At 32.9% G+C, this 27,500-nt stretch overlaps 1 protein-coding gene across 2 annotated transcripts in view; it reads right to left on the bottom strand.

Annotated features, from left to right (window-relative positions):
• Positions 1–27,500, bottom strand: part of LOC136833675 (zinc finger C2HC domain-containing protein 1C-like) — a 183,544-nt gene that overhangs the window by 59,229 nt on the left and 96,815 nt on the right. The window contains exon 2 of one of the 2 annotated variants that reach the window (XM_067095846.1): positions 23,205–23,402. The exons of the other annotated variant lie outside the window; for it this stretch is intronic. Coding sequence (XP_066951947.1) covers positions 23,205–23,226 — 22 coding nt within the window. The 5' untranslated portion in view covers positions 23,227–23,402. The remainder of the gene's footprint in view (positions 1–23,204; positions 23,403–27,500) is intronic. 2 annotated transcript variants of the gene reach the window in all.

The following is a 27,500-nucleotide window of genomic DNA, read 5'->3' on the forward strand; positions in this document are numbered from 1 at the left end:
GACCTCTGTGTCATCTAGATATGTCAGACGTCGGCTTTTATCATCACCAGCGGGAATCTTGACGTGGGACCTTCGTCAGATGTAACTAACTGTCTTTGAACTGCATAATCTTCGTTTCGTCTCAGGTAACTCGCGTCGAGGTGACAAACTCTTGACAAGCGTTTGTTGGAAGGGATGTTTGCCTTAATGCATTTTTCTTGCCATTTTACCTTCGTTGAAAGACAGGCCTTTCAGACCCGTCGTGTCGTCTTAGTTTAACGACGATGGCGATTTAATAGAAAATGGGAATTGGTCTAAAAGAAAATGGGAGTTGGTTTAAAAGCAAATGGGAATTTGATTGACTGTAAATTAGGGTTTGTCGCATTTCTCTTTTTCTGTATTTTCTTGCCTTTCAGTTTATTGTCTCCCTTCTATTTCCTATAACGCTTCATCATCAGCACATAAATTAGACAACACTATATGTACACACATATATATATATATATATATATATATATATATATATATATATATATATATATATATATATATACATATCTGTGTGTATGTATGTATGTTTGTCTGTAAGGACTTCTTTTCTCTATGAGACTTCCCAGTAATTTAAATGAGCTGGAACTTCAGTTCCGTCCTACAATCAAAACATAATAATTAGAAATGTTCAGAGCACATCTCGCACAGATTACATCATGGCCTTGCTAAATATGCCTGTGAGAATCTGCTTGCGCTCTCCACATGCCATGCATGCATTATCTGCGAACAATTCCACTAGATTTAGTTGCCACGTATCAGACTTTGAATGGAACACTGGTTCTTGTTTGTGAAGTATCTTCTTATTTCTCAGTTTATCTTGAAATAACTGAAATAAACATGTCATTTACCCACCGATTGGCCGACTGCCATAATTGTTTATTTTTTGGTAATTTACGTGGTCTTGTAACTCGTGAGTTGTTTACATAACGGTGTCGCCACTTTGCACGCTGTTTTTGCGCAAATTGAGAATCGCGCTCCAGTGAAATCTTTGCAGACGTTTTCATTTCGATAAATCAAATAGAACTCTTATTAAGCTTAATAATAGAAGTATTATTAAGTATTATTAAGCTCTCAAGAAGGTAACTAATCCCGTACGGGGGTTAGTGCTGTCAGTGCGCCTCATGCGATGCACCGTCGGCATTACTAAAGGTTCTTTGCAGCGTGCCTTCGGCCCCTAGCTGCAACCTCTTTCATTCCTTTTACTGTACCTCCATTCATATTCTCTTTCTTCCATCTCGCTCTCCACCCCCTCTTAAAAATTGTTTCATAGTGCAACTGCTTTGAGGTTTTCCTCCTGTTACACCTTTCAAACCTAAGTACTCCACATCTTTGCAGCGCTGAATGACCTCAGAGGTCCCATCGCTTGGCCCTTGGCCTATAGGCTCTATATTCCACTCCATTCCCTTCGCTGCTCCGGCATAAAAAAACATATCCGCAGGTCAGTCACAGTACCATAAGTATACCATTTACAAGTCAGTGACAGAAGTTCTTTTTTGTCTTCTGTTTTCATTTTCACTTGGAAGTTTGATCCAACGACAGTGTAAAGTTGACAGAAAAGACAGGAGTTTTTGAATGTCACGTCGCAAACAGGTTTAGCGAGAGCTGTCGGGGGGAAAAGTTGAGAGAAACGTTGCAAAACTAACCTGTTTTTAGACTCTTCCAAAAAGCAGTGTTATGCGATGTATTGCTCGTTTTGAGAGAGAGAGAGAGAGAGAGAGAGAGAGAGAGAGAGAGAGAGAGAGAGAGAGAGAGAGAGAGAGAATTTCTATTGAAAAGTTTTTCTAAAAAGCAGTGTTATGCGATGTATTGCATCTTTTGAGAGAGAGAGAGAGAGAGAGAGAGAAGAAGAGAGAGAGAGAGAGAGAGATTTCTGTTGAAAAATTTTTCTAAAAAGCAGTGTTATGCGATGTATTGCATCTTTTGAGAGAGAGAGAGAGAGAGAGAGAGAGAGAGAGAGAGAGAGAGAATTTCTATTGAAAAATTTTTTCTAAAAAGCAGTGTTATGCGATGTATTGCATCTTTTGAGAGAGAGAGAGAGAGAGAGAGAGAGAGAGAGAGAGAGAGAGAGAGAGAAATTTCTATTAACAAATCTTTTCTAAAAACCAGTCTTATGCGATGTATTGCATATTTTGAGAGAGAGAGAGAGAGAGAGAGAGAGAGAGAGAGAGAGAGAGAGAGAATTTCTATTGATAAATATTTTCTTTTTCACGTTCGTGAGAAATGTTTATCCACAAACATCCTGTCAGCTTAAAAAACCGTTTAATAAGATACATTCTTCCACGTCCTTCGCGATGAAAATTATGCCACTCATCTCTAAAAGATAAATAACATAATATAAAGAATGACTATCGTAAATAGAGGAAAAACGAGAACAGAATGCAATAGCCAAAACAGAAGGTGGTTAAGTGAGCGTGTGAAGTGTTTCGTGAAATTATTTCTCGATTCACGTATCACACACCAGTTCGCTTTACGCTGCACGAACGCATCGTTTACGCCAATTACTTTCGCTATTAATTTGGCTTTTTTTTTTCGGAAGCTTTCGTTGGAAAGTCGACATTAGCTGGAAATGGAAAAACTAAACTTCGACGAGACGCTAGAGTAATTGCTAAAAAAAAAAAAAAAAAAGTGGGTTACAAAAGCTGAAAACAAAAACATATTTGGCTAGTACGCATCGCCATGTCGAAAAGTAAGGTAATGTATTTCGCAATATATCTCTAGATATGTTTATTTCTATTTATTTAGAATGGGTCTACATATACATGATCACACACACACACACGTTTATATATATGTGTGTATATGTCTGTATGTATGTATACACATATATATACAAACTGTATATGTATATAGTATGTGCATATACATATATATATACATACATATGTATGTATGTATATATATGTATATATATAAATATATACATATATATATATAGTGTATATATAAAATATATATATATATATATATATATATATATATATATATATATATATATATATATATATCTGTGTGTGTGTGTTATGAATTATGAATTGCGGGGCGGAGAAACTGCCAAAAAAATTATATATTAAAAAAAGGGAAACTTACAGAATCACAAAGACTGATAGTCATTACACAAATTTCAATCAGCAAACTTCAAACTTCTCTCATCTGAACAACAGGAAGGAAAGAACTATCGGCCTCAAAGTCATCAAAAACTGAGGAAATGTTCTCAGTTCTCCTAAGAACAGACACATTATTTTTACTTTAGGAATATGAAGCCATTTGGACATGCGGTCACTTAGATGAGATTTTTGTGGTCTCAAATCGTTGGCATTATAATTCCTACGCTCTGGGTACCGAGACAATTGCGGTGAGGTAAACTGTTTTGCATTACCTTGGGATCAATTTCGGTCGATCATAGGACACACAAAGAGGAAATGCGCTGGCTTCCGTAACTCAATATATATACATACATATATATATATATATATATATATATATATATATGTATATATATATATATATATATATATATATATATATATATATATATATATATATATATATAAGTATATATATATATATATATAGTATATCAATATATATATATTTATATATATATATATATATATATATATAAATATATATATATATATATATATATATATATATATATATATATATATTCAAAATTAAGTTTCAATTCTGTATGTCCTCTAGCCCATAATTACAGCGCAATGTACTTTGATGGAACTCAAAAATGCGAAGGACATTAAAGGCTTCAAAAATTTTCGTACAGCAGGATCCTCAATGAATCTCACTGCCACATCAGAAAATATGAAAGATCACTCTGTTAAAAAACATTATCCGAAATAGATTCAACCATGGATAGCATAAAGAATCACGGGAAAATTTCTTAGAGACTATCTAAATATATGTAATTCATTTTCAGTATCGCAGTTTTGAGAAATGGCTTGCAATTTTTGCCTGATTCTTACTTTCCTTAAATCATTTTCAATCGTGGTACTTCAACATGTCATTTCCAGTTTCAATACACTTCCATGTTTCATTTTCCTCACTGGTGATGATATTTTCTATTTCATAAATAGTGATTATTTTCCAAATCTATAAATGATTTGTTGGAACAAGTTTTGTCAACATGCTTCAAGTTGTTTCACCGTTCAAAAACATTTGTCAATAAAGTTTGACCATATTTCTCGTCTGCATTCTGTTCACGTTTATACGTTCATATTTTCTCTGCCATTTCCTATTTACTTCTTCGTTTTATTTCTGGTTTATTAGCACATCTACTCCCATACAGTTAAGACATCCAGTCTTAATATAGTCTACATAAAGTTAGTGATAACTTACAGATTTAAAAAAAAAAAAGTAATTTGTAGAGTTTTTTTTTCGTATTGACGTCATTATTGAACGAATCATGCATTTTTGAAGCTCAGCCTTATTTTCCAGTTAATGAACTAGGTCATAATGATTGGACGTTAATTACCCTTGACCTAATTTCAAATAATCCTTTGCTAACACTGGGTCGCTCGTCCGGCAAACATTTTGTGTTTGCGATAACAACTCAACACAAATATGCAAACACACTAGCAACTCAAACTCCGGACCGATTTACAGGCTGTTTACACTCTTAACTATGATTTACGAATATCGTTTAGAGCGGTATTTTTTCATTCTTTTACCGAGGTTTGGTTTGTTCTTGGTATTTTTAGGTTTTCGGTGAATACGCAAACAATAAGATTCAATTCACGAGAGATATATTTATTTTTTATATGGTATTTATATCACATTTTCCTCATTGTCGCTGTTTTGATGTTTCAAGTGAAACTTGAAAATCTAATCTTGCCCTTCAGATAATAATTATAATATGCTTACCACTGCCACTAAAATAAAAGACCTTGCGCATTTTCACAATTAAAAGCTTAATAATGAGTAAAATGTACCCTAAATGCATGAAAGATATATTTATTTTTAACTGGTATTAATATCACATTTTCCTCATTGTTACTGTTTTGATATTTCAAGTGAAACTCGAAAATTTAATCTTGCCCTTCAGATAATTATAATTATCATTTCACGCATAGCACTGGCACAGAAACAAAAGACCTTGGACTTTTTTCACAATTAAAAGCATAACAATGAGTAAATTGCACGCTAAATAATCAAGTTGTAACTATTTAACCACTTCCTGTAGATAATGCTTTTAACTCCACACGTTACACTGACGAAATATTTTTTAACGCCTTCACAGTTAACTACAAACAACGATGATGAACAACAGAATATTAGTCAGTTTTGGACTTGTTCACCAAGAGTCAGAGCCTTCAAAATCTAAACGTATTAAACTGAAAATTGATATATATATATAGAGCTAGCGCCCATTATATATATATATATATATATATATATATATATGGACATATATATATATATATATAATCGTCGAGCGAAACACTACCGCATCTAACGTGAGACGAGAAGGGTAAACAGGGCGCTAGCAACTTTTGGCGCCCCATTATCGATCGTTCTGGACACTGCTGGACACATTCGACTTTTCTTAATCGTCGCCGAAACGATACTTGAGAGGATAATGAGGCGGGGAAACAGCGGCGATAGTACTTTTAGTCTGTTCCATTATTGATGCAGTGACTGTTATACTGCTGATTCATTTCAAGTATGATACAGCATGCCATTCATGTACAATAATGGTTTGAGTAGGATAATGACTTTCTCTCATCTCTCTCTCTTCTCTCTCTCTCTCTCTCTCTCTCTCTCTCTCTCTCTCTATTCCAGAGTCACTGATAGGAAGCCATTCATGGTACAATAATGACAGGAACACGAGGAGATATTCCTCTTCTCTATTTCTCTCTCTCTCTCTCTCTATTCCAGAGTCACTGAGTGGAAGCCAATGCTGGTACAATAATGGCAGGAACAAAAGCTGAGATTCCTCTCTCTCTCTCTCTCTCTCTCTCTCTCTCTCTCTCTCTCTCTCTCTCTCTCTCTCTCTCTCTCTCTCTCTCTCTATTCCAGAGTCACTGATAGGAAGCTATTGCTGGAACAATACCGATGATGTTCCTGAAATTATTGTCATTATGACATAGCGCTGTTCTACTGAGAAGTAATCCCCACCACTCTCTCTCTCTCTCTCTCTCTCTCTCTCTCTCTCTCTCTCACACACACACACACATGTTTATCAACTCCCACCTTATCGTGCTCTTTGTTCTGTACATCAGCATAATTGGCCCTCGCAATTCTTTTGAAAATTATGGGCTGATCGATGTTAGTAACTTTCGAAACTAAGGGGGTTCTTTGTTCAATGTGTATAGACAGTTTACTGATATGTAAATCAGATATTATAAGTAGCTCATTAACTGAATCTAGATCAGTCAAGATTTATATATATATATATATATATATATATATATATATATATATATATATATATATATATATATATATATATATATATATATATATATATATATATATATTTGTGTTTATATATATATAATATACACTGTTTTCAAGTGACTCAGTTCACACATATGCTATTTTCTATATATATATAAATATATATATGTAATAATATATATATATATATATATATATATATATATATATATAAAAGATTAAGTGACCAGTTCATCTTTTTCGTAAAATGACCTCTTATCGATGGCCTGACAATTATGACTTTTCATGGAAATACCTCGAACTCTCATGTTTGTCCCAAGCTATTAATAATAAAGTACGTTGACTTATGCAAGCCTCTCTCTCTCTCTCTCTCTCTCTCTCTCTCTCTCTCTCTCTCTCTTCCAGAGTCACTGATAGGAATACATTGATGATACAATAACGGTGGTGTTGCTGAATTTATTTTTATTATTACTACAACGCTGTTATTCTGGGGAGTAATATCCACTACTAAGTATTAATGTTTATTGTCTTGTTTTTCGATCTGTGACTTATATATAAAAATATGATTCATTTTTCCATCACATTTCTTATGATAAGTTCTTTCTTAGGTTCTAAATTTGTCCACAGACTCTTAGATTGAGATTTGCAGTGTTGTTAGTTATCAAAATAAAATAAACTTACAGTTACATACAAAGAGAATGGATTATATATATATATATATATATATATATATATATATATATATATATATATATATATATATATATATATATATATATATATATATATATTTTGGGGATGTTTTTTTTTTTGTGGGGGTGATAATTATTCGCTATGTCTCTCTTTTCTACTGTTGTCCTACCGTAACAAGAGCAGCTTATGTCAATAATGTATATATGTTTTTCTTATATTATTGTGAAGAAAAGTAAAGTCTAAATAAACAACCACGTTCTCAAAATTCTTAGGCAACAGGAAACACGTGGCTTCTTTTATTTACTTCTAAAATGGATTTCCGGTACATTGAGATAAAAAATGGTAAATCTCTAAGTTACAGTCCACGTTTTAGGTACAGAAAAATTACTTTAAGAAAAAAATGATTTTGTAGAGTACTGCATGTATTTTCTGTATTATGTAAATGATTATTTGTTAGGATGACGTAAGCAAATATGAATAAATTATTTAATGCATTTCCATGTCGAAATAATTGGTATAGTTACTGATATATCAATACCACGTTTAATCAAACATTTATTTGAAATATAAATGTCTACTGAAAATGTTAATCCCATATTTCTGATTTGCATTTTCTACAATAACAAATTCTTTGCAATAAGTGAAAATGGCATCATTAACAGCAAATCGACCTAGAAAACACGAATGGGGACCTGTATTGGCCTTTTAGCAAGTCCATTGGGTGCATGTGTACTTAGGAGAACAATTTATAGGGTGCAATCCATACATCATTCACAGATATTGTCGCCATCAATAAGGAATTCACAGGTGTTTTGTTGTTACCCTGGTAACTGGGAAATATACGCCCAGGTGAATGACGCGTTATGAAAGAGTATTGCTCTCTCTCTCTCTCTCTCTCTCTCTCTCTCTCTCTCTCTCTCTCTCTCTCTCTCTCTCTCTCTCTTTACTGTGGCTACACGAAATCGGTACATGTTTTCCCTAAGTATTAAAAATATGTATTTTAATATATGTAAGAGCGTTTATTAACAAAGAGGCTAATCTCTCTCTCTCTCTCTCTCTCTCTCTCTCTCTCTCTCTCTCTCTCTCTCTCTCTCTCTCTCTCTCTCTCTCTTAGCTTTCGAAACACAAAGCGGAACAAGTTTTCATTAAGTATTAATATGTATATTTTAATATACGTAAGAGCGTTATTTAGTGAAGAGGCTATCCTAATCAGAATTTCTCTCTCTCTCTCTCTCTCTCTCTCTCTCTCTCTCTCTCTCTCTCTCTCTCTCTCTCTCTCTCTTAACTGTTGGCTACACAAAAGCGGTACATATTTTCATTAAGTATAAAAAACATACAGATTTTCATATACGATAGGGCGTTCCTTTAGTGAGGAGTGTACCCTAATCTCTCTCTCTCTCTCTCTCTCTCTCTCTCTCTCTCTCTCTCTCTCTCTCTCTCTCTCAACTGTGACAACACAAAAGCGGTACATGTTTTCCTTAAGTATTATAAATATATATTTTAATATGCGTCAGGGGGTGCATTTAGTGAAGAGGCTGTCCCAATCACAATCTCTCTCTCTCTCTCTCTCTCTCTCTCTCTCTCTCTCTCTCTCTCTCTCTCTCTCTCTCTCTTACCTTTAACCATGGCAACGTTAAACTGGTACGCGTTTTCGTTCATTATATTTTGAACAACAATTATATTTTAGAGATTCATGTATATTAATACTTATTTTGTATATCCACGTTAGAATGTTTATTAAGGGAACTGGCTCTCTTAATCACATACGAAGATCAGTTACATGTTGGGTACTGATTCATTAGATAAGGCAGCTGATTATAATATGGAATAGAAGCTCATATCGTATCACTGTGTGCCTATTTTCGGCACAAGTGGGACCCAGAGAATAGAACTGTAGATATATATATTTATATATATATACTGTATATATATATATATATATATATATATATATATATATATATATATATATACATATATATGTGTATGTATAAATATATATATATATATATATATATATATATATATGATAGATAGATAGAGAGAGAGAGAGAGAGAGAGAAGAGAGAGAAGAGAGAAGAAAGAAGAAGAGAAAGAGAAGATTCTGAAGCTTTCTTGTGTATTAACTACGTAATTGAAATAATATTCAGTTCATTACACTACTCAAATTAAAACATACTTATAGTAGTACAGTATGTCTTGAAATGGAAAAACAAATCTAATTTATGTATGGGTACAAACATATTTAAAAAATAATCTAAACAGAGAGCTTTCGGGAATCTGTTCGATTCCCATTTTTTAACTGAAAAGGGGAGTCGACCACATTCCCTAAAGCTCTCTGTTCAGGTATAATTTTAAATGTATTTGTACCCACACATGAATGTGGATTAGTTTCACCGCTAATCAAACTGTAAGACTTGATCATTCTCCGATTTGATAAAATCTGAATCAGCAGTGAATTAAACACCAAAGACATCTTTTGCACATTAAATTCTTCAAAGCTACTGCTGTAGTTTGATAAAAGCCTATATGCCCTAACATTTGAAATGGAAAGATAAGACGGTACAACGATGTATTACTGATACAGGAGAACTGATATACTTCTCAGAGACATCATTCGATCGTACAAACATCCTTGATAATGAGACAACTATTGATTTTCTGTTGTCTTAAATGTCACTTTTACCGCAGATCTTCTCTTATGTTACTACTATAACTGTGTCTTGGTTGTTTTAACAGCACACTGTTTTTTTTTAATCACAATGTTTGGTTATAACATTATCTTTCTGTTTAAACACAATATTTGGATTTCTAAAGAGAGGCTGAAACGTTATGGCAGTCACTTTTGTAAAATTTGGTTACTTTTGCACCACGTTTTTGATATAGAATATCTTTTCTTAAACCTTTGTATCTCTTTGTGATGGAGGGTTCTCTCATTATCAAAAACTTTAAGTGTCATTGTTGATTGTTGTTGTTTTGGCATATATATATATATATATATATATATATATATATATATATATATATATATATATATATATATATATATATAAATATATATAAAATATATATATATATATATATATATATATACGTATATTTGTTTCTATATATTACCACAGATGATATCTTTAACAAACAATTACCACAGATGAAATAAAATAAGGAATGTAGGCATCAGAGAGAGAGGCGAGAGAATTTGATAAGGCCAAGAAAGAAAATGGTCAGATGTAATCTCTGAAATTAAATATCACTCCTTCGCTTTTCCATCTTCCTCCGACTTAATCAGTTACACGAACGTCGAGTAACTATCAACATCGAGGTAAAGGAAAAGCTTGCAGTGACACGTTCTCCACTCTACCATGATCGAATTAACTAGAAACTGGCAAATCGTAACGGAAAACGAACTTGGGAACCTGCGAGTTACACTTGGACACGTTCATAAAGGTGATTACCAGGCTGAATTCGGCATGAAGTCAATTGATCACGAGCGAAGATGATTGCGCTCCCTTGATACTCCGGTAGGCAATTCTCGAAGGCAATTTTCTTGTGATACGCTTTAATATTAGGTCATGAAATCGTTTCATAAAGAGCGCATTACATGAATGGGAGGGTTAATTTGCATTGCGTTAATTTGCTCACTGGAGCACTAGCGAACTAGTGCAACAGTGTTACCAAACTCCATTATTCAAGTGTGCTAATAGACTTGATCCGAGCAGCAACGCAGACTCTGGTCAATACTTCTGGTTTTGGAAATTACGTAAAATTACAGTTATTTTCTTCTTCCATTTAATTCGAGACATGTTTTTAATTGGCAGGCAAAGTTTTATTTAAGTCTCAAGTTGGCACTGCTGAACATTGAAGGTAAGAGATCAGCAGAGTTTCTTTTCTTGCCTTGTGTTCACTTAATGATTTCAAAGTAAAAAGATCCGTACAAAATACAGATGTTGAAGCATTTCAATGTCTTTGTGGTTTCTGGGATCATGCCCCATGCTTTACGTAATAAAACATGAATCGTATTTGTTAAGAAAAATAGTTCTGAGTTATCATTCAAATGAACAGGCACTAAGTCAGGTTAAACAATTTTGTTTCACCTGGAATTGAGAATCAACTTGTTTATAATGGAAGTTCTCCTTCGAATCCTTTACATTTGCTTCAAAGAGAAGAGAATCATTTAGGAAAATGCTTGAATTCTGGGATATGTACCACCTACCTCTTTTATTTTTATTTTTGTAGTATAGGTTACCATTAGTTAATTTCAAAATATGCAATGCTGATGATAGTATTCATTTTCATATTTACCGGTACATTTACTGATCGAGCTGAGAAGAAGAAGAAGACGTTACTTCTTCTCTTAGTTTCGTAAGAGCTGTGACTCAGTTTCCTACAAAACTTCAATTGTCATTGCAGTCCGAAGCTATGGATAATCAGTTCTTTGCAACCTGATGCAACATCTGTTCTTTGAGAGAGAGAGAGAGAGAGAGAGAGAGAGAGAGAGAGAGAGAGAGAGAGAGAGAGAGAGAGAGAGAGAGAGAGAGAGAGAGACTGCTTAAAGTACGTGTATTTCATGGGTCATATAAACTTGGTGTGAAACGTAGTGGAATTAAACAGAAGGTTGCGTGTTGCGGTTGAAATGGGCGTAGGCTACCCATAGCCTGTGATACGTTAAGTGAATCTAACGTGGGTCCTATTTAGGAGAAAGCGATTGATAAAGATACATAAGCATTCCCAGCTCTTTTTCAAGTTGACATCGCCTAATTGTTTAAGTAAACTTTTGTATAATATTGTTTGAATATGCGTTTCTTGCTGCTGCTGGTGGTGTCCATAACTTTGGTGTAGTTTACCATTGATAAGAAAGTGTAGTAGTAGTTTTCTATGATGGTATATGGGTATTTGTATGGGTGACTATAACATTTCCAAACGTCTTGGTAATTCTGAGATTTCATACCGTTCACGACAAGTTACTTATTTTGCAATACAAGTATTTCAAATGCATTTGAAAGGGAGAATCGATGAGAAGCCTCTGTTAGGTAATGTTAGATGTGGCCAGTTTGTCAAGTACGTTGATTATTTGATTTCAGCATATGAATTACTTTGGTAATTTTGCTTATTCATGCTTGCTTGAAGGTGTTTTGTGCAAAATCGCTCCCACTTTATGATTAGGTAAAAAATAGATTTTATATATATTACTATCGTATCTCATTTCCTATATATATATATATATATATATATATATATATAGATATATATATATATATATATATAGATATATAAAATGAGATCTAAATGGAAAAAAATCAATCTTGGAAGGTGAGATGAAATGAATGTAAAATTGTTTCCATATATCATACAGTTTGTGTTGACAACTTTCGGACGTTTCTTTATGAAAGATGGCTATCCTCAGAATGAACTAAATAGGAAGGACATTCCATTTGTAACAAACAGATGCCGTTCCATGTATGGTTTCTAGGCTGAGTTGTGTTCTTTACAACAGAAAAAATGACAAAAACTAAAAAAAAAAAGTACTTTTATCGGTTTCTAGGCGGAGTGTTTTAACGACTGTGTTGACTTTTTGCTTACTTGTGATTTAAAAGTGTTTTGAACTTGACTACAAGAGGTTTATGTTTCGCAGAGTTTCATCATTAGGAAAAAATATCATTTGCTTTAGAGAAAGCTTTTAATGTAATGAGAATAACTACATAGAATGAATAGGAAAAATATTACACAATATAAATACCTTTGTCTATCGAAGTCGCCCACTCCCACACTCCGCAAAAAGGAGAAATAACACCAAGGAAAAAAAAATAAGTGGGCATTTTTAAAATTAGATGCAGGTTCCTAACAATCGCCTAAGAGAATACCAAAAAGATGCTGGCATATACTTCCTTACAAACAATGCCATATCTACAAAAAATCATCACAGTTGTTAACTTAAGACGTCGCGTTATTTCCGCTCTTATTACGCAGTTCCATCTTCCCTGGAACATTAAAGTTACAAGTGGAACCGCTAGATGGCAGAGGTGTTTATTTCGTGCGAAGGAATGCCGTACAAGATGCGCATCTCGGAAGATAACGGATGGTAATAGTCGCAGTTTTGCGGCGAGATTTCTGTGGTTTATTCTTGTTATTGTTTTTAGTCAATTTTTTTTCTGAAAATGTCTTCATTTTTGTTTTTTATGTTTTTTTTTAGCGTATACTGTGCGTATATTTTCTTCTGTAATATGACGTTTTATTTTTTTATATGTCTATTGTAAACCACACTGATGCTTGAAAAAATGTATGATAATACAAAAAACCTACTCTATCATGTTTAGGTTCTCTCTCTCTCTCTCTCTCTCTCTCTCTCTCTCTCTCTCTCTCTCTCTCTCTTTCACGCAACACAGATAGCTGGTTTGATAAGTATTGGTTACTGGAAATAACCTAATGCGATATGAAGTTTTACAAAGAAAATATGCAGGGCGCGTCATACTCGCGCGCAAACTCGTGCACGTAAACACACATACATCATCACTATCAGCGTTTTTGCTTTGGGTTCTTTTTTTTTTCTCTCTTCTTCTTTAAGGGATTAGACGTGAAATGAGATATCTTCACTCTCTTCTCTCGTGAATATTTTCCAAGTCAATTTCTATCGTTTCTGGGTCTTCATCTGTTCTCATTTTTCCATGGTTTTCGTTCTGCTACTTGCATACATACACACGCATACTCACACACACACACACACACACACACACACACACACACACATATATACTGTATATATATATATATATATATATATATATATATATATATATATATATATATATATATATACTGTATATATATACAGTATATGTTATATATTTATATTTATGCATATATATATATATATATATATGTGTATGTGTGTGTGTGTGTGTGTGTGTCATATATAATCTTAAAATATCTAAAAGGTTAAAAGGTTATTTTAATGATACGATGAAGCACTATACCAAACAACAAATAAAAAAACTTGTTTGGAGTTAGTAGAATCATAATCTAGGCCAAAATGCAATGCAATACTCCCCGTTATTAAGTAACACATTAAGCAGCGCAGTTTCATGCAAAAGACAATTAACTACGCAATTAGTTCCCACCCACGATGGTTTGAGCAAATTAGGTATTTTAAAACGCAGAATAACCAAAGATAGCTCTGAATATTCTAGTAAGCGTGAGAATTTGACCAAACCTGCTGAAACGCCACTTCCCTATATAAATTTACATAATCAATTTGTAGCCATATCTTGGTTATCAACTATTTAGCTCAGTGGTTCTTAACCTTTTTATTACCACGCCCCTCTGAGAGTTGGTCCTTCCCTCCACGCCCCCCTTCCATCTAGGAGTAAAATTCCCTCCCAAATTTAAAGGAAAATTAAAAAAAAAGAGAAAGAATTTTTATTCTTTTGGGAATGAATTAGTGAGATACTTGACACTGCTTCTTAGCGACTCTTGTTAAGCGAATAACGAATATAATTGAAAAATGTTTAATTTTTCCCTGGGGCTCAGCACCCCCTCTTGGAAATTGCTGACGTCCCCCTAGGGGAACGCGCCCCCAAGGTTGAGAACGACTGATTTAGTTCATATGAAGTTAGAATTTGTTCTTCAACTTAGAAACAGACTTCAGCATTTCCATATTACGAAACCAGAGACACTATAAAGTGAATAACACAAAAATCGGTCCTTTCAATCAATACTATGCAACAGAATAAACTCAGTGCACAGTTCAATGGCGAATTAAGAAATAAACCGGATAACTGACACTGTGACAACGTAATTAAGAATTTTTCATTAGCGCTACTATCAGTAAAATTCAAATGATATAGAACTGTAAAATATAAAAGTAATAAGTAAATCGTGAGTGCATGAGCACACTAGGAATTTCCGATTTTACAATTGAGGTGCCGTGAATAAACTAGGACCCACGGACATATATTTTCATATTCTCTCTCTCTCTCTCTCTCTCTCTCTCTCTCTCTCTCTCTCTCTCTCTCTCTCTCTGTTTGCTTCATTATTACTGTTAAGCAAAAGGAAAGTCAGTGTAACTAATTATTCTCCTTCAAAGAGAATACAAAAAATATATATATAATTATAAAATATATATATATATATATATATATAATATATTAACAACTATACAGTATATATATATAAATAATTTATTAAAAAAAGAATTAGCAATAGACGTTAATTTCAAAGAATAATAATGAATAAATAAGTGATCATTAAAACTCCTTTTAGAATAATTTACCAATACATTTTTTTAGGAATGTGGAAAAATTTTTTTTCATTTTTTCATCTATAAAAAATTTAGAAAAAAAAAATAGATTTTTCCTGTCTTCACCCTGAAAAATAAATTCGAAAAACAATTCTCATCCTTCACTCGCAACCTGTTGATTACATGTGCAGAACAGGTTTGACCCACGACGCAAAATGATACCTTGGACGTGATTTAAAACGGTTTGAGCCTCGAATTTATCAGATGCGAGACAGCCACCTCGCCATCTTCAACTCCCTACAATAAATTTCTTAAATCCAGGTAATGGTAAGGAATTCGAAGGAAGGAAACTGGGATTTGGTGATATTTATAGTTTCAAGGGCACAGATCGTCAAGATTTTTAGGTCACTGTCAATAAGCAAGAAGGAAATCACAGAGAAACGAAGGTCAAAAGGATTGCTGGATGGTTTGTTAATCTCCAGTCAGGAATATTTAAATTGTGGTTTTTAGAGAGGGTTTAGACTTCGTGCGTTGATGGATTTCATAATTATATATTACAATATACATATAATCAAGCATATTATGTGTGTGAGTGTGTGTATTATAAAAATTTGTAAAAGTAGGTATATATACATATAAGTATATCATTTCTATCTGTCTGTATATCTAGTGTGTGTGTGTTTATATATATATATAATATATATATATATGTATATATATATATATATCTATTTCTATCTGTATATATATATATATATATATATATATATATATTCTATATATTATATATATACACTGTATATATATGTGTGTTATATATACATATATATGTAATCGTGAATATATATAATATAAAAATATATATGTGTATATATATATATATATATATATATATATATATATATATATATATATATATATATATATATATATATATACATACATAAAACCAATACCCACTGCACCTTTTATCTAAATATCACAACCTATCTACTTCAGTCTTTAGTAAAAGGAGGCAGCCATTGTCCAATATCCTAACAAGAAAAACAAGAAAACACTGCCGACTTAGAGCTGTCAATAAAAGGAGACAAAACATGACAGACCCCGAAGTTTAAACGCGACGGGAAACAAACAGACGAACCCACAACGTCATGTAGCATGACTCGAGTTACGTCACATGACCATGGGAAAATAATCTGGGTGTCAGTCGCTTTGTGCGTCGGTCACGATTGCCTTTTATGCAACGCCGATGATAATGTTTTGGAAGCACGAGGTCAGTGAACTTAATGCAGTATGCATGTATGTATGTATGTACATATATATACCTATATATATATATATATATATATATATATATATATATATATATATATATATTCTATATATATATATATATTTGCTACCTTCATAAAGGACACGTGACTAAATGTACTGCAAGAGCCAGAAGGAAATATTAAAAGGCCCAAGTACCAAGCGCTTTCGTGTATTTAATACATACACTTCTTCAGGGTACTGAACCTGAAGAATTGTATATATTAAATACACGAAAAACTTGTGCTTTGATATTTCCTTCTGATTTTACTATATATATATTTATATATATATATATATATATATATATATATATATATATATATATATATATATATATATATATATAATATATACAGTCTACTGGTCACTTTTATATATATACACATCTACTAGTCAACTGTATTAACAATCAAATGCCCTCTTAATTTCTCGTATCATCACACTTTTTTGATACTATACTCACTACAAAGCCTGAGATCCAAATGTAAGAATATGAAGAAATTCTGACATTCGTCGCAGGATTTGAACTCGCATCCTGTATATCAGAACGAGGCCACGTTGACAACCTGACCACGAGAAGGGTGAGTGTCTATTGCCGCTCGTGTACACATATACCTGTCGAATTCAGATATACTGTATTTATCACAGCTGGAATAGACCCATCCTTCCCATATTGCAGCCAAGTGGGTATTCGGTTTTACTGCTTTAGATTTCTAAGGGAAACCAGGTCACAAGATTATCCGTGTCACCAATTTAGAGGAAGAACAATAAATGCATTTACAACGTTGAGAGAATAAGAAAATAAGCCATGGACAAATTATAGAATGACTCATATTTGCTGATGATACAATATTATTTTTATTGATTGATGAAACCTGTTCACATGTAACAAGCACACCAAAGGTGCCATTGACTTGAAATTCAAACTGTCCAAAGAATTGGTTTCAACCTCCAACCGCAGACCCCCACCACACAACACTGCAGCAGGAACTGATCATGATACAGAGCCAGTGATTTTTCATCTCCCTGGGGGAGACCCAAACCCGCGACATCTGAGTGGCATGTCGCGACACTACCACTCTACTAACAGACAAGCTGCACTCTGAGGATAGTGACGAAAAACTGCAGAAACTTTTAAAAGTAAGAACTTGTTTGTATGAGGAGAAATTAAAAGCAGATTTGAGCAAGGGTGCGGATGGACCAATGAATGTTAATATGAAGGTTTGTAGAATGAAAGCACTTGGTTTATTTTAGAGTTATTTGGAAATTAACAGAAGATGGCTGGATGAGAGAAGTGTCACATAATCCGTGAAGCAGGGGAGGAACCAGGGTGTGTGTGTGTGTGTGTGTGTGTGTGTATGAGACACAGACAGGCACACAGACAAAACAGTAAAACACACCAGGTGAAGGGCACTAAAAGTGCATTTATCGCTTTTACGCGCTAGTGCTATACATCAAGCATTAACTATCCAATTACATGCACTTTGCATTACAAACGAAAATTTCAGCCATTCATTTTTTGCTTGTTTGACTGAACGATCTTTTAATTTCGTGGTTTCTTTGGCAAACAGAATTTGTGTACATATGTCAGGTAGGCGTAAGACTATTTTGTTTGGAATTTTTATTATTTATATATTTGACAATAATAATAATAATAATAATAATAATAATAATAATAATAATAATAATAATAAATTGTTTTATTACGGTTGTCTGCATTAATAATAATAATAATAATAATAATAATAATAATAATAATAATAATAATAATAATAATAATAATAATAACAATAATAATATAATAATAATAATAATGTTATTTTTATTACAGTTGTCTTCATTATAGATTATAATAATAAATGACTCCCATTCAAGTATTGTACCTGGAAGTTCCTGCAGCCTTTTCCTAAAGCACCTCTTATAATCCCTTGACGAACACCACCCCTGACCTTGGCTATGGAAATGACGACCCGTGTTGCACCGCAGTGCATTTGCAAGAAGCGACCCCATGACACACGCTACCCTGCATTTTGCGAGACACCCTTTTGTTTTGCAGTGTCATTTACTTCGTTAAACCCCGCGTGCGTTTTGTGTGCGTGGTTTATAAACCACGTTCCGACGGAAATTCGTTCGTCCGCTCTGGCAGGATTCGTGGAAACTTGAGTCTAGTTCCACACCCACCCTGACGTATAAACGGGTGCGTTCTTTTGACGACGTTTCAGCTGGTGCGTTCATTTGGTTGCCTTTTGGTCGGTGGAAATTGGCCTCGCCTTCTCTAGAACTGTCCGGAGCATTTACTTCTAACAGGATGGAATTATCGCTGATTATATTATATCTCAATGCTTAAAGAGATGGCATTTTTAAATACGTGATTAATTCATGTATTTCTTTAATGAATAAGTACGTTATGGCTTCCCATATCAATTAATGAAAATTTTAGATCACCATTTTGCAAAAACTTGCGATTTTTCAAAATAGCCAAATTAAATTACTGCAGATTTTCAGAAAACTGAAAATTGTCAAGTCTGAGAGTGAGTGACATTTGAGATGCTCGATATTTCACTTTCGCTGAGAAGTACGTCATCGGGCAAACAATCAATACGACCAAATATCGCAGGCTGAACCTCAAAGCTCAAAATTACTCTTTAATTTAAACTAAAAAGAAAAACCTTTTTTGCTAACATTTCTTCAAATTATATATTTCTAGACACGACCCTTTTTTGCTAAGTCTTTTTTAATTATAGATTTCTAGACATGATATGATTTGAATCGTTGCAAAGATTCCCAAAATACCATCATTAATTTAAAATCTTACAGTAAAGTGCTTTAAGACAAGTTAACGGTAATAATATTGGCACTAAAGCCTCACTGCTATATTTAGTGATGTATGTCGCCAAGTCCGTAAGTGATTATCAATTCAGTAAGCATCTGGTAAGATGGTTGATCGAATTCATAATCGTTTTTATGACCCACATGGGAGCCTTATAGGTCTACCTATCTCTAATGGCATTTACCAACCAGCAAACACTATTTTGTTAACTTCAGTTTTTATCTTGTGATATGCCTACTCAAATACAAATATAAGTACGTAGAAATAAAGAATATGTTTTAGGATACGATATTCCTTTACGAAGCTAACTGGAAGTAAATAGAGATTAAGAGAAAAAATCAAATAAAGTTCAGTAGCGGTTCCGCGCACGTCCCAGCGCATGGATGGCTGACCCGTCACAGCTGAGAGAACCGTTTAATGCCTCTCCTGGCTTCTTTACACATACACACACACACACACACACACACACACACACATACACACTCACGGCCGCTCGTCCATTAGTCAGTTTCGAGCCTGGGGAGCTCTCTATCATTATGTGCACTTCATCTGTTTCGTTGTTTCGGTTACTTGTTAACGAAGATTTTTCAAACCTCATCTTAGGCATTGTTTATATTTCGATATATTGATTTAGCTAGCAGCAAATTTAATCGAAATATCATTGTTATACGGGAATGTTTTGTTTGGCGATGTTTTTCCGCTCCTTTGATGTAGATTGTGAACGTGCTACCTCGGAGGTTTTGGATGCCAGTTAGTGTTTATGTGCCGGACAGGTGAAGAGCCAGGAGCAATTTGAAGGACAGTCTTTACGTGGCGTCATTGAAATTTCCTGCTTACGATGTTGGTTGACTGAAATGGACATTATGATTCAGTTTCCTAGTGTTGATTGCTCAAGTTCTGTAAGAACTACTTTTTTACAAATCTTGACAACAAGAGAACCAGTTTGCTTTTTATCTAAAATGTACAATGAGAGGTAGAATTAAAATGATGCTCTCGCTTTATAACTGGTTACAGTCTCTTCATATACACAAATACTCAAAATTGCTCAACCTTTAAATTTTTCATGGCAAATATAATTTCAGTTATTAATTTATATTTATCTTTATTATGCTGTAGTCTTATTACGGAATGGGAAGTTTTAGTAGACCTCGGGCGTTTAATATGATTAGTTTCTGAAACTGACGTCAGAGCAGTAATGGGCTCTGACTCATACTTATGCGTACTTATTTTTTGTTTCATTTATTTATTTCATACTGGTATCTGTACACTCATCTAAGAATCATTTTTATCTTTTTCACACCCAGTATTCTTTTCTACGAAAGGTTGATCAGTAAGTTGGTTGGAAGTCTGGCTAGCTTTTTAGTAGTCTGCGCACGTTTTGAAAGACAATGAAAATAATAATAGTATTAATTGACAGTTTAGGGCATTTTGAACATAACAGAATTAAGTCTTAGATTATGCATTGTGTAGCCTGAAATCAGAATTTTTGTCTCAAAGTTTCAGGACCAAATTCATCATTACTGTATCAGTTTCAGCGGAGACTGTCTCATCATTTGATTTGATTGCTCAACAGTTGTTCTGATTCAGTCCTCATGAATTTCATGCACACCGGAGGGCAAAACACCATTGCTGGGTAACGCCCCCTATGATAAGTTAGGTAGGATACACCATTCTAGGCCAAGCTAGGTTAGGCTTTAATACCTTACTTTGATCGAAATTTGGAAGACCACTCTTAATTAATCTTAGTTTTAATCACAGCAATAAAAGCTATTTGAAATCATTCTTATTAGTATGGACTGTACATGACAAACAACAAGTAAAAAATGCGCCGAGGTTTCTTCAGCGCAATCGAGTTTTCTGTACAGCGTATAATCAAGGCCACCGAAAATAGACTTGTCTTTCGGTGGTCTTGGTATAATGCCGTATGAGCCGCTCGGTGGTGGCCTGTCCTATATCGTTGCCAGATGCATGATTATGGTTAACTTTAACCTTAAATCAAATAAAAACTACCGAGGCTAGATGGCTGCAATTTGGTATGTTTGATGATTGGAGGGTGGATGATCAACATACCAATTTGCAGCCCTCTAACCTCAGTAGTTTTTAAGATCTCAGGGCGGACGGACAGACAAACCCGGCACAAAAGTTTTCTTTCACAGAAAACTAAAAATCACATCTTTCTTGTGGTCTAATATACCAACGATGACAAACCGTATAACACAGCTGACAAACTAAAGGTGATTTTACTCCTCAAATAGAATAGCATTAGCAAAGGCAATTCTCATTTTCAAATCTCTTTCGAAAAAAATACTCCTGTTATCAGAGTTTTCCTTTTGCGAGGCAAAATATTCTTTATCGTCTTTGCAAAAAGAAACGAGGAAATAAAAAAAAAAAAAAAGGCGTTGAATACCATCATATTTTCATCTCTCCCGACGAACCATGCGTGGCAGTCGGAGCATATCTGTGACGCTCTGAAACAAATTATAAGATAATGAAGGTTCGATATCAATTTCCTCTAAGTTCACCAAGCCGTGAAAATGAAGGAAATTAGTTTTGGTTAAGTAATCCATAAATAATAATTGTGCAATAGCGCGGCATAGTCGGTCTTAGATTAAAGTTATTAAAAATTGCCGGCAATTAGTTTGTTTCCGATTTATCAGAATCTGATTTTTGATATTTTTCTGACTGATTCTATAATATCTCATGTTTTTCTAGTTGAGGTTCTAGTACAAATAATAATAAAAAAAAAGACCTTGATGGCCTTATTAATTATACATTTTTGGCTTTAAACTTATATATCAAGATCTGACCTTTTTATATTTTCAAAACACACTCACCCTATATATATATATATATATATATATATATATATATATATATATATATATATATATATATATATATATATATATATATATATATATATTTATATATATATATATATATATATATATTTATATATATATATATATGTATTTTGTACTTTTGTACTTTATTACCTAATATACACTTTGAGAAGTTTTACAGAAAGTCTTCAAGGCGTATAAGACAATTAAGAAAATAAAATTTAGAAAAGAAACGCACTTTCATTTTAATATGAATTACATGTTATCTCAAATTATGTAAGAAATATGAAAATAAAGGGATTCGGATTACGTCACTTCATGGAAAATGATGATCATGTTGACTGGGGAGTCTGTTGTAAATCATTTGTCGAAAATAAAATACAAAATAAAAAATGGAAAATTATTTTAAGCAGTAAAAACTATTTCGTCTGCAATGTTCTTTAACAAGAAAACTAAACTAGTTCTAATAAAAACATATTAGTGATATATTTAAATAGCGTACTTACATATCTGCGTACACACAAACTTGTATATGTGAAATCAAACATACATTACATAAAGTCTACTGCATACAATCACTGAATCTATGTATTGTAATAGCCACAATAACCTCTTTAAATTAGCCTTAATTTCCGTTTCCTAACTAGCATGGAGTCAGATCTCACCTGTACAAAATGAACATATTCACATATTCATATATTTTCATAATTTCAGAAATAGAATCGTATCGAAAATATTATGAGACGGCTAATTTAAGAGGTCATAATGGCCATTACAATCATACATATGTATACTTTACACAATCGTGTGTGGTTACATCTATAACATTAATTCCTTTTGTACTTACCTTGAGAAACAAGCGAAGGCATCTCAAGCACTCTTCTCTAAATCACTTTTACCTGCTGTTACTGAGCACTTTACGTGACTAATGCCAAGTTCACTTTTTTTTTTTTTTTTCACTTGAAGTTATTGTGTCTCTTGAAATGCTGCCCAGTTTCTCTAAGTTTCTTCCAAAGCAACTTATATCAATAGACACTTTTAGATTCTGTAAAATATTATTCACGTTCATTTAAGGCTGCATACGTCATTTGATAAAAGAATGAGTCTTCTTAGATATCATTATCATATATCACGTTCATTTAAGGCTGCATACGTCATCTAATAAAAGAATGATTCTTTTTAGATATCATTATCATATATATGAAATTATAGGTGGATATTACGGTGAAATACGATTTATATTTTCCCTTCCAACTGATGAAACCTCATTTTCTCTCAATTTCATTAACACTGAGAAGAATTCAACCGTATTTAAGTAAATAGAGTCATTTTAAATCCTTGCCCAGTAAAAAGCTTGATTGTTTAATTACAGCAATTCAGTAGCCATCTGCATCCGGCTCTCATTAATTGACTCTCAATCCATCAAATTTATCCATCAGGATTGATAGATCGTAAAAAACTTTTTGAACTTTTGATTAAATAACGCTTCAAGGACGGGATACTGAAAGAGGATTCATTTCTCTTACGGAAAGTGAAGTGACACACTATCATAACTTTACAGTGACACAAGCAAAGCACTATACCATTACGGAAATTGTAAATTATTTAAAAGGTGATGATCAAACGAAGGGCCTACGGTAACATTGATAAACTGCAATACAAAGTACATACGTGAAGCTAAGAATATTATTCTACTGTGAGTAGTTTGAGGACAATTGATAGTAGTGATTATATACATACGTATATACACAAATACATTCATGTAATACATTCATATATAATGATGTGTATATATATATATATATATATATATATATATATATATATATATATATATATATATATATATATATATATATATATATATATATATATATGTATATGTATGTTTATATATATATATATATATATATATATATATATATATATATATATATATACAGTATATATAAGGGGTGTGTGTGTGTGTGTGTGTGTGTGTGTATCTAGACAACTGGTCTGATTAAACGGCAAACTTATATACTTCTCGTTAAAATGCCAGATTCTCATAACGAACATATACTAAAATTTTACCGTTCACTTAATACAAAACAATATACGAACTCACGCTACATGGGAACATTTACCAGTTGAGTCCAGCGAAATCAGTCGACTGCTGCAAGACTTTCAACTGCGTCTTTATGGTTGAGATGGATGAATTTTGCTTTTATTTCAGCGAGAGAATCTAAAAGAAAATTTGCATACATGAAGTCAAGTCATGTTTAGCTTTCGTGTGACAGCTCCTCCAATCCAGTTTCCATCAATGTTATTCGGAGTTCTTTTTAGATTTATGCATATGATAAAAGGACATCTGCCTTCAAAACAAGTAAAGTCTCTCTCTCTGTCTCTGTTTATTTGTCCTGTCTTTCTGTCTGTCTGTCTGTCTATCTGTCTGCGGTTTTACTTACTTATTTCAAGAAGAAGAAGAAGAAGAATACCATTTGCACTTACGACAGCGAAAACAAGATGACAGCGTCATTCCCTGGCTAAAAATAAAACTCGATGCCGCATCGCATCCCAGCGCGTTTGTTCTGTCTGTCTGTCTGTCAAGTCCTGTCTGGGCTGTTTGTCCATTCCATCTATTTAATTTATTGCTCTCCTCTAACTCTCTCCCTCTGGGTTTTCAAGAAACTAAATTTAAGAAGACGAATGAATGCCATTGCTGTCCTCTGGCAAGGCTACTTGTATGGGCTAAAACAAGATTAATTAATGTTATTCCCCTTCTAATAAAACTCGGGGAAAAGACCCACGCGTTGAAAATGGAAAAAACCCCCTGCATAGAAAAATGTCAGGGTTCATTATTATTATTATTAATTGGATTATTATTATTATTATCCCCTGTTATTATTATTATTATTATTTGGTATTATTATGAGGAAAAGACTGCTTCTAGGTAAACAGGATTGTAGGAAAAAATTTCCCTAATTAATTTTTCTTATTCTATCATTAACTGGAATATGAATATTTGTCGTGAAAATGTTTATTATTGTCGGATTATTATTATTATTATTATTATTATTATTATTATTATTATTATTATTATTATTATTATTAGAAAAGACCCACCGAATGAAAATAAATACAATTAGAAAAATTTCAATTAATGGATGTTTTTCTCATACAATTAGAATGTTTTTATATTCGTCATTATTATTATTAATTTTAATTATTATTATTATTATTATAATTATTATTTGCTTAAAAGCAGAATCTTACAATGACATAGTGAAGACAGCTTCTATTACATTTCTAATTGCATTTTAGTATTAGAAAAAATTTCAATTAGTGGATGTTTTTTCTCATATCATTAATTAGTTCAATATTCTCATTCTTATTAATTATAGAACACTTATTATTATTTTTATTATTATTTTGCTTTAAACCCACAATCTTGCAATGACATGAGATAAAAGTAGAGAGATTTCTAATTGCATTTTAGTATTGGAAAAATATTCAGTAATTCTTTCAAATGATGTGAACACAAATACTTCAAGAACTTATTCTGTATAACATAGAACATTCAAGATTGTTTTAGAAATAATTAGGTGAAATCTAAATTTGAACAATTTTGAAATGCTGAGAGAGAGAGAGAGAGAGAGAGAGAGAGAGAGAGAGAGAGAAGAATTCTTTAAAACCTGAATTTTAAAATTTTTGAAATACTGAGAGAGAGAGAGAGAGAGAGAGAGATAATTCTTTGAAATCTAAATTTGAACAGTTTTGAAATCTAAATTTGAACATTTTTCAAATAAGAGAGAGAGAGAGAGAGAGAGAGAGAGAGCAGTTCCCTCTCTATAAACAAAACGGAAATGTCGCAACATAAAGGGAAGTTTAACTCCTTTATAAAAATAGAAGAAGAATTAAAAGTATGACTCACTTCCGTTCACACGTTTTAAGCACCAAGGTTCCGATGCATTGCACCACAGTGCAAAGAGTCCCAAAGCACTTAAATCGCGTCTTCGTCAGAGGATTTAGTAGTGATTTTCATAGTTCTTTGATCTTTCAAGGATTTAAAAAACAGTTGGAACTCGCTCAGGTGAAAGTTAGTGACCGACCTCAGATGTCCAGTAATTTCGTCAGTTTTACCCATAAAATCTAAGTTCGGGAAAGTCTAGAGGTCGACAGAGAGAGAGAGAGAGAGAGAGAGAGAGAGAGAGAGAGAGAGAGAGAGAGAGAGAGAGAAATAATTCTTTGAAGTCTAAACTTGAAAAGTTTTAAAATACCTAGAGAGAGAGAGAGAGAGAGAGAGAGAAAGAGAGAGAGAGAGAGAGAGAGAGAGAAATAATTTTTTGAAGTCTAAACTTAAGTTTTAAAATACCTAGAGAGAGAGAGAGAGAGAGAGAGAGAGAGAGAGAGCGAGAAATAATTCTTTGAAGTTTAAACTTGAAAAGTTTTAAAATACTGAGAGAGAGAGAGAGAGAGAGAGAGAGAGAGAGAGAGAGAGAGAGAGAGAGAGAGAGAGAGATAACACCCATATGATATTGTCTTCTGAACGTCCTGACATAAAAAAAAAAAAAAAAAAACAGCCTTCATCTTGCGCTCCTTTTTGAGCAACGATTCCTGATTCCATAAACGGGAATGAAGGGTGACTTGGGGACTCAAGGATATTCACGAATAATTACCACTTTAGGAGGAATCGGAAGGAATTAGAGGTAGGGTTGTTAAAAAATATACAATTTACTGTTATTAGTATTGTGTTTTGTTATCAAAATGGAGCAGTTACTTCAAGACTTGAGGAAGTTGTCGAATATTAATGCATATATATAAGGTACTGCTTTATAGCCCGAGGATACTGAATTATTATTATTATTATTATTATTATTATTATTATTATTATTATTATTATTATTATTATTATTATTATTATTATTGCTGCTGGTATGATTGTAGACAATTAAGTCATAACCACCTGAGTAAACCATAACAGGTTATTATTATTATTATTATTATTATTATTATTATTATTATTATTATTATTATTATTATTATTATTATTATTATTATTGCTGTTGGTATTATTGTAGACAAGCCATAACCCCACCTGAAAAAACCACAGCAGGTTATTATTATTATTATCATTATTATTATTATTATTATTAATATTGCT

Source organism: Macrobrachium rosenbergii, chromosome 52, assembly GCF_040412425.1.
Source record: "Macrobrachium rosenbergii isolate ZJJX-2024 chromosome 52, ASM4041242v1, whole genome shotgun sequence".
NCBI lineage: Eukaryota > Metazoa > Arthropoda > Malacostraca > Decapoda > Palaemonidae > Macrobrachium > Macrobrachium rosenbergii.